General features: G+C 36.5%; 1 protein-coding gene across 1 annotated transcript in view; it reads right to left on the minus strand.

Annotated features, from left to right (window-relative positions):
- The window catches only part of LOC113234486 (cilia- and flagella-associated protein 251-like), a 31,372-nt gene extending 23,207 nt beyond the window's left edge, over nt 1–8,165 (minus strand). Inside the window, exons 1-5 of the mRNA XM_026469820.1 lie at nt 8,055–8,165; nt 6,612–6,752; nt 4,140–4,288; nt 3,161–3,312; nt 1,843–1,989 (exon numbers count right to left, since the gene is read on the minus strand). Of these exons, the coding sequence (XP_026325605.1) occupies nt 1,843–1,989; nt 3,161–3,312; nt 4,140–4,288; nt 6,612–6,752; nt 8,055–8,129 (664 nt within the window). The 5' untranslated portion in view covers nt 8,130–8,165. The remainder of the gene's footprint in view (nt 1–1,842; nt 1,990–3,160; nt 3,313–4,139; nt 4,289–6,611; nt 6,753–8,054) is intronic.
- Between the last annotated feature and the right edge of the window lie 1,880 nt (nt 8,166–10,045).

Genomic DNA, 10,045 nt, shown 5'->3' on the forward strand with positions numbered 1-10,045 from the left:
TCTAAGCATTACAAATTTACTTTGGAAAGTAAGTTATCAAAAGGCTTTCTTTCTCATTAGGAAAAGCGCAAAAGCATTTTTTGCACGCTAGCATGGACAAGGTTTTTGAAATTCGATTTTGACGATGGACTGTGGTGAATCTAACTTTATCTTTCGAATGTAATATAAGCCAGTTGGTTATATTTTATTCTTATTATTGTTGCCATAAAATTGAGAATGACAAATTTCGTCGAAGAACTAAAATAATTTCAATAATCACTTAATCACACAAAATAAAAGAGAAGCAAAAATAACAATATATGAAGAGTAAATTCAGAACGCATCCGAAGGTAAACTTTTTCTTTTAATTAAAAAAAACGCATGTTTTAAAGGTTAACTGCTTTTTTTTAGTCTACCATTTTCCTCGCTATAGTGAGGTGAAAAGTTGTGTGTTTCGTTTGACGGCAAAGTTGTTTTATATCTCGTGCCTTAAAACCCTCGCTACGCTCAGGAATCTAAAGCACTCGCTTCAAACAACAACTTTTCAGCCTTGCATAACAAATAATTATTTCCCTCGTAAACAGCCATAATATTCATATATAATATATATTGAATTTCGGACTAAATTGAAATGGCTCCCAATCAGACTTCGCCGAGATATGCACGTTCTTTGTCTTCTTTATAAAATTTTAAATTACCCCCAGCTTCCTCATTATCTGTGTTCCCGTTTTCCCCCTTATCCCCCAATTCCCGCCCAAAACGTACCTGTGACACTAGAACTCTTTTATATCTCCAATCCAACTCCAAATTCTTTCACAATTCTTTTACCGTAAGTGTAGCTCGTATGTGGAATAAACTACCTGCTAACATTCGTGATAGTCCATCGGTGGCATCTTTCAAACACAAATTAAAAGAGCTCTTCCTCGAACGTGTTAGATAGTTTATAGGTAACATATTTGTAAACAAATGATCTGTTATTATAACATATATTCTGCTTATGTATGTATTTATGTATGTAAAGTTCATGTATGTGTGTATGTCTGTCGTATGTATATTATTATCATTTATATTTTATTCACATTTAAATTTAAATTTTGTTGTACAATAATTAGTCCCGCAGACTTCATTTTTGCACCACGGCTAGGGTTGGCTGGAAGAGATCTCTTATAGAGATAAGCTCACCTTTGTATAGGTCCATTGTAACGTGTGTTTCATGTTTCTTTTCTTTGTACAATAAAGAATATTATATTCCTGCTGTTATGAAATTACTAAACACTGTATTGAACCTTGCAGTGTTTTGGTTTGACACGATAGAATGTCATTTTTTATTGTTATTTATTTGAGCTGTGACAAATGTTAGACCTCCGCTCTTCAGACATTTGCACGTCCGAGGGTCGAGTAGAGTAGGTACTGGAGAACTCTACTCAAGGCTCAAGTCAGGATTTGAGAGGTTTAAAGCACTCGAAATCATACTCAAGTCCTTGCCATTAGGGTCGTATTTCCAGTGCTTGAAATCATCCTTAGTCCTGACTTGAGCATTGAGTAGAGTTCTGGAATACGACTCTGAGAGTTTTCATTAACTCAGGCGCCCCGCAACACTGTACTGCATTTCGCGCGCGTAATAAATTGTCAAACCAAAACCCTGTGTTGCTGCGTATCGTGTTATCTCAAAATAATTTCTAAATTTTAAAACTTACAGTGTATTTTTTAATGTCTCATTAAAAAACACTAATACCTATTAGTCCAGTACGGAATACGGACAGTAAATACTTCTCGTGAGTTCACGCTATTTCCCCAAAGGATAATTCCGTAACTTAAGTTGGAATTTGAAAAAGTTGGATATTGAAAAGATCAGAAACTTACAAATCAAAAAATCTCGGACAAGAAAAGGCTTGGCTCTGGTAGTAGCGTCAGTAGGTGTCTTCATTTTGAGCAGTTTCTGCCGCTTTATTCCTGTAACCTCATCCGTTGTTGTCTCAACTTTTTCCCAGCAGGGGCATATCTTTCTACCTGCATATGAAACCATTACGTAATCCCACAGTTTTACAAACCATACAATTGCGCAAGGAATATAATATTTGCGCTGAGCACCTGCCAGATATTCGAGGAGAGTCGGGCGCCGCGGGCCGCATCCTGCAAACACGCTTACTTTGCCGGATCAAGCGCTAAGGGCTGCTTGTTTGAACGCTTAGTACGTGACGTGCTCAGTGTAGTGCGCAATGCTACATATGAGTTTAATAAGAACTAAGCGAACGAGGTTAGCTACTCGCCGCCACCACCTGCGCCTTATTAAGTGAGCGGGCTGTCAGGGTTTTGCCGCGCAGTTTTCGTTGAGTCACCGCCGCAAAAGGTCATGATTAAGGACCACGGAATGGTGTGATTGAGTAAAAATTCCACTCAAAGTTAGACGAACTAAAACACCTCTGTCGGCTCACAGTCCGGGTGTAGCGGCATCACGGCGTTATATACCGAATATAAGCAAAACCCCTCCTCCGCCACCGCACTTCTGAACGATCACAATAAATAAAACGCACAGCCTACCTTTACAACTACCAGCCCTGTTATGCAACGTTGTTATGCTTTGGTATTAAGTTTTATTGTTAAAATTGTAGATAAAAAGATAAAATTTGTCACTTGTAATATTTTGTTTTGGTATGGTTATTTTCTACTCTGGTTCCTTAAAATATAAATATAAAATATAATTTTTAACTGCCTCCGTGGCCGAACGGTTACCATGCCGGACTGCCACGCAGAGGTCCCAGGTTCGATTCCCGGACCGGGAGAAATATTTGTATGGCCTACATTTATTTCGCTCTGAGTTTGGGTGTAATTTGTGGTTGTCTATGCGTGTCCATGGCACCTGGGACACAGGGTTTGCCTAGTGCGGGGCTATGTTGAGTGTGTGCGTTAATATTATTATTATAATTATGTATGTCTTCAGATGTCTTCGTCAATTGTGGACCGATTTTGAAAATTCTTGTTTGAAAGGGTACACTCTCGTGGTGGTCACATTGTCACCAAGTCAGAAAGTGATGAGGGAATTCCATGAAAATCGAAAGAAATCCTCAAATTTTATAGGCATGTTCATGTATTTACCAATTTCTCCATCAGTTGTTTCATCAGATTTATTTTCCGCAAATCAAAGTCACAATTATTAATGAATATGAAACAAAAAACTTACACTTAGGGTCGAAAATCTCATAGCTCCTCGGCATAACATTGAAATACAGCCCCTTGACACTGTCCACGGTGAAACCGTGAACCCAATACATCAACCTGATGTGGTCATCGAAGAAATGTATCTCTCCTGCGCTGTTGCCCGTCACTATCACACTGTGGAAAGAAAAGAAGCTATCGGCCCTTATTTACTAGTAGCAGTAGAGCTAAAGAGTTCGTCCAGGGTAGTATTGCCACCTTACCTATATCTGCCGTCAAGCATTAATGTTAGCATTACTGTGTTCCGGTTTTGAGGGGTAAGGAGTGAAATTACAGGCACATGGGACTTGTCAACTTATATCTCTTCGATCGATTTAAAGCTCTGAGCGGCACTGCAACTGTTATGGATAGGCGTGTCGCTTGCCACCAGGCGCACGACTTGTTCGTCCTGTCACTTGGTATTAAGGTGTGAAATACACTGTGTAAGTCGTACGAAAGGTACAAGCGCGCACTGACGACAATTATGTCACGGTGTCGATAAGCATGCCGCGATTTCCCAAGCCACGCCGAAGCATCCTTAGGCAACCGCCTTCCGTAACGGCATCTCGCTCGCGTCCGGCCTCTCTTCAGATCTCTGCCTCCCCTCGCCCCGCCCCGCCTCGAAAGTCCCAAAAGCCTGCCGAAGCATATCCAAAGGCTGCCTAACCATCCCAAAAGCTGCCTAAGCTCCCAAATGCTGCCTAGGCATCCCAAAGTTTGCCTAAGCATAACAACGGCTGCCGAGGTATTCCGAAGCTGGCCGGCTCGGTACTCCTAAGCATGACGCTACTTTGATTTGAAGCTACGGACATTATCATTGAAATTTCAAAAACAAGCCCTGTTGGGAACTATTTTATAGAGTTATTTACAATATTCACACTTCCGTTTCCTTTTCCGCTACTTCTGTTTCCGTTTCTGTTGTGACACTTCCGTTTCATCAGTAATATGTAAATACAACCACTCACCCATCAATACTCTTGATAACGTTAATCCTATACCGATCAACTTTTAACACCTTGATGTACCGAAGGTTCTCGAAGTTTGTATCTTCTAGTTCTTGGTTATATTCCATCGTATAACCAAACACTAGAATACCACCTCTGCTGCAGCCCACCTGGAAATGTTATCATAAATTTACAACATTGTTATACATTTTATATCTATACAGGGTGTAATCGTTAAGTGTGCCCAGGCGATTATGAAGTAAACATAGTTATCAAAACTCTTTAAACTGATACCGAATGTACGTTACTTAATGACCAAGCCGTGTAGCCCGCTTCCTTACAACTAGAGCACTCGAGAAAAAAATATACGAAAAAGCAGCATGAGGTGGGCGAGCGAAGCGAATGTGCCGCGGCAGCGGCCGACGAGGGCCAGAATGAAATTTGTTTGCGTTACTGTACATGTATTAGATGAAATTATTTCAGTTAAATAATCTATTTACTTCATAAGTCAATGATTTACTTACGTAAACTGAGGTTCGTAATTTATACCTGAGTGTTATTGTTGAATGTAAGTTTATTTTAAACGTTCATTATATTAAGCGAATTGTTTTTTTTTAATTTATTGAGGGACAAACAGACACGTATATAAAAAAATACATATTTTAAAATTAACTTATAAATAAACCTATAGTCCCCTAAATATACATTAAATGAAACAAAAAGTAGGTAAACAAACAATCTGATACACAATAAACAACACGGAAGAAAGAAATGTATTTATGTTGTCTGCGATAAACTACTTCACGTTATGAATAGATATAGCCACAGACATATAGACATAACACATACAACACAAAAAACTCGTGCACAGGAACAACGAAACAGAACAAACACATTCAGCAATATGCGTATTTCGTATTCCTCGAGTGCACACAGAGGTAACTCGCTGCGCTTAGGACCGGTCGTGTCATTACGTAACGTTACACAAGTCGCAAACAATGCATTGAGTGAGAAAATAATGTTAAATAAATAAATAAATGTGTTGAATTGTCATATGAAAAAAGGTTATATTAAATAAAACTGCCGTCCATTGACTAAAACGTCAAATGACAAATGGTCAAATATTTGTTTTAAAAAGATAGAGCACAAAATTATTGTTACGGACGGCCGCACGCGTCTGGCCGGTCAGAGCTAGAATTGAGAGGATAATGAACAATTCAGGAGCTCTGATTGGCCGAGTGGCGTCCGCGGCAAATTGATAGGGCCGGTACGGTGTGGGAGACACCGTATCGGTATAAGTACAAATTGTTCTTTTGTGTTCTCTCGCTCGCATTTGTAATTAAGATTTTGTAATTAAGAATTTCATTTAAATGTCCAAGACCCAACCTACGAGGCCTGCAACCTGCAACCTGCGAGGCCCATTTGCAATACCTCATTGTCGCACTAATTATTCTAAGAATAGGTTCCTTGTAAGGGCTTGTACCCAATTTAATAATGTATATAATGAAATTAATATATTTGACAATAAGCCATTCCGGTTCAAATCTGCCATTACGAAGATCTTATTAACGTAATTATCCAATCGAGGCAATTTTTCTTAGTGTTCGGTCTTTGTATTCTTTATTATAGCGAACTGGTGGAGAGTTTTCTGATAGAGTGGTTGAATGTCATGGTAATTCACATCATGATATTCATTAAACTTAAAATTATAATTAAAAATTACCTACAATTTGTTGCTTGGTGGTAATTATTTTGTTGGTTGCTATCTTATTTTACGTATGTTCAGTGTCTATCTAACGTAACTTAGTTTAAACAGTAGTGGAAACTGTTTTGGCCAGTGTTTGTTTTATATGTGTTATTAATGAAATGTATAATATGACGCTGTATGTTTCCCAAATAAATAAAAAAAAAAAAAAAAAAAAAAAAGATGTGATCATGTTCAGTCGCGTTCAATAAGTCAGATAGACATAAGTTTTATGAAATATAGTCCACTTCCTAAGAATAAAGGAGTGTTTTATTTGATGAAAAGGAAATGGAAGGCAGTTTCTGGTCGGTTTAGGGCGGATTGGGGCAGGGTTCAACAATTATCTTTTTTAATAACCTAACCTCAATACAGAGTACTAAAAAAACCGACCTCAAAAGTCATTCATCCCCTAGTTTAACTCTTAGAGGTCGAATATTTTTTTTCAAATTTTAATGGGACGACTTCTGAGATGCCCTCTTTCCAACAAAAAAGAATCATCAGAATGGGTTCACAAATGGCGGAGTTATCGCGTAACATACATGCGAAAAAAAACACAGTCGAATTGAGAACCTCCTCCTTTTTTTCAAGTCGGTTAAAACAGTTAAAATTAGCTAACGTGTTCGAGTTGTTGGAACTTACCATATCGATGCACAGCTGAAATACCATTAAAAATGTTTATACGATACATCACATACCCGATGTGGAATTATTACACCATAAGTGTTACGTGGAATATTTCGTGAGATTACCAAAATTTGCGATGTGCTCTCCACAAATGTGAAACAAGTCAGTCTGCCGACGTCTGTGGTCTTATGTTTTTCCGTACAATGGATCTTGAGGCGGTAGTCGTCTGTTTCTTTTAACATGCCGCGTTCGTAGACGAAGATTTTCTGTTAAAAGATACATGATGCCATAATAATAAGTATATATTTCGGAATCTTGTTCGTAATGTTACAAATTCTCCTAGAACTAGTGTTCGTAGGCTTGAAAATAAAATTATATCATGGTGTGAGCTGCATACAATTCTGTAACATTGGGGAGTCCGACCAGTCGATGAATACACTCAAGAGTCTGTTGGTGGACGTATTAGCATGGAGGCGCAGCATCTACTCTCATATAACTTAACAAAAATTCATATTCTAAAATAAAATAATATGTAAAACATAATGTAGCGTAAATTGGAATGTTTCTTTGTAAAACTAAAAATAAGGTATTTAATATATAACTTTTGTAAGTGTAGTGGAAAAAATAGGGTGGTTAATTAATATTAGACATAACTGGTTGATGACTGGTACCACCTGACTCAACCGTGACCATAGGACCTGTCAAGGGCCCGAAACGTTTGTTAAAACCGGAAAAATAGTTTCATTTCCTATAGCTCTAGAGATACATCACCACGTCACGAAGATGAAGATCAAAAAGATGTCACATATTTAGAAATAAAAGGTGGAGCAACTTCTCTGAGTGATGATGTTGTTTATATTATTTTTGTTTACAAACATTTAAGTGTTGCACTTTGTTATAAAGTAAATTCATCAAAACTTGCAGGTCCGCAAGTTTATAAAATAAATAAGTATAATTACTAAATTAATTGTATTTATTTACAGAATGGTTTAGCAATGTTTGAATTAGTTCAAAGAAATAACACAAAAATAATAGTTATATATTGGATTATGAATTATGGTTATGGATTGGATGAATTTGCGGTTGTCTATGTGTGTGCCCATGGCACCCACGATGCAGGGTTTCCCCACGGCTGGGCTATGAGTGTGTACGTTATTAATAGTTCTAATAAGGTAGATTATTGTAAGGTAAAATGCGAAGTTAACATAGTGATTTCATTACACTTAAAAATTAAAACACTTAACTAAATTAACTTCATTGTTTTTGCTTTTACATATATTTCAACTTTGGTGGCAATATTCAATTCTGTTGCAACCGATAAGCGTTTTGGTGGCATTGGTAAGTTCTGGTGGCGACAAAAATTTTGAATTGCTTATATCTTTGGTATTAATGAAAATGGTTATGTCCATGTCACGTATATATAAATTAAGTTGTTCATTTTATAGCAAACGAGTCTCGGACCAAAACTTGCAATAAAATTCATTTGTTGATACCCTTCAATAATATTGTGCGATACAACGTTTGAATTCCTAAATCGATTACTATCCCTATGAATTGAATGCACTAACTTCAGATATGCCAATCCAAATGTCTCTCTTAGTCATCAATAAGAACTGGCTGGAATTCTTGGGATTGAATGCCATCTCAATTACAGCGTCTTTGTGAAACGGTAATGTAATTTGCGCTGGAAAAAAAAAACATTATTACAGACATTGACTTACAAATTAATGGACGACGGGTCTAATACAAAAACCACGAAAAAAATGTCCCAAGTCAACCTATTTAAACGTAGTGACATGTAAAGGAATATGAAAAAGCTAAAACGTTGAATTTAAATTGTAATGTCATCGCAGTACTGTCTAATTTTGCTTGCTTCGCTGTCAGTCGAACAAACGAAGACTAAAGCGTTAATGACACTCTGTATACGATTTTAACGCCCTATAAGTTCGGACACTTTTTAGCGCGGACCCGACGTCCATATAATTGTAAGTTAATGATTACAGACTTCTGTTTTTGGTTTTAACGGCTTTTCGCCATGGCGCCATAGGTGAGGAATGAAAGTTTTTCATCAGTCAGCCAGAACCCAAGTTTGGTTGCACTAAATAAAAATGTCAAAAATTAAATTAATGCCGATAAACTCAGTTTTTTATAATTTTAACGTATAGGAAAAAATCGGGATAACAGAAATTGGTCAAATTGAATTAAATAATTAATAGATTCAGGCGTTACTTTGCGGAAGTCCATGTTAATAAAAATGGAAGTAAATTAATTAGCTTTTTCGCAAACCCAGTGAAGGTTAAATCGTGCAAAATAGCTACACTTGTGTTGAATATTTTTTCATGCAGTTAATTATACCACTCTCCCGCCGCATAAAATTTATAAAATAAATAACACAAGCGCCACTACAGTTACAAACCATCACCAACAATATACCCGACACGTGTTTCGCCTCCCCACGAGGCATCCTCAGGGGTTGTTGACTGCTCGACGTTCGGCCGAAGAGTGAGCTCGTTCAGAACGATTGGTGTTAGAGATGGGAAAACCTGCTTATTTTTTTAAACGTTTAAACGTTATGCATTTTTTAAAAAGCGTGCTTTTTTAAACGCTTTTTCACTAAAACGTTTTTTAGTTTGAAGCTAACAAAACCGTTTAGAAAACGTTTAAGTGCATAGACTTTTATGTTAAAAAAAGCTTGCAACGTTGTGTTGATAGCGATACGCAAGAGTAGACCACTAAAGGTTTTAAGATAAGTAAGTTTTTTTTTGTAAAAAACGAGTTATGTTTTTATTTAAGACATAACATTATTATATTAACATTTTGTTCATTGGCGTTTAAAAACATAAGTAGTTTAACTTTTGTAGTTGTTAACCGTTGAAATGGAAAAAAACTGCTTATTTTATTTACGTACGTTTGAAAAGCGTGCTTGTAAAAACGCTTTTCACTTAGGCGCTTTTTAGTTTGACGCTTAAAAAGTCGTTTAGCATAGACTTTATGTTTAAAAAAGCTTGCAACGTTATGTGTTGAATTAATTTGTTTAGGAAACATAGAGGCGCTACTTGAAACTTAAGCACGTTGTAAAAAATTAAATTATTGACTATCTATAGAATTGACCAGTGACCAACGCTTACGCTTAAAATGAAAAGCGTGCTTATGCGCTTATTTTAAAAAGCAGACTTTTTAAAGTGCTTTTCGTTTAAACGCCCACCTCTAGTTGGTGTATTCATACTACGCTTCGGTGATGATGCAAAATTCAATTGTTCATTAATTATACAACCCCTGTTGTTGTACCTAATTATTTCCATCTGTTCTAAGACACTCAGACGTAGTCCTTTTTCTCAAAAATGTAAGATTTCATAAGAATGGGAATCTCGTAAAATATGATTTGTTTCTTTAGTATAAAGTTTTTGTTTCAAATAGTTTTAAACCTCGTAAATTGCAAATTTAGAATTTATTCATTTGGTATGAAAAATACTTTTTTTATTAAATTTGACCAACTTCTTCTGTCCCTATTTTTTCTTCCAATACAATAAAATGATCCTTACATGAAATTAAATTTATC

Source organism: Hyposmocoma kahamanoa, unplaced genomic scaffold (genome assembly GCF_003589595.1).
Source record: "Hyposmocoma kahamanoa isolate Upper Pololo Valley unplaced genomic scaffold, ASM358959v1 84, whole genome shotgun sequence".
Lineage (NCBI taxonomy): Eukaryota > Metazoa > Arthropoda > Insecta > Lepidoptera > Cosmopterigidae > Hyposmocoma > Hyposmocoma kahamanoa.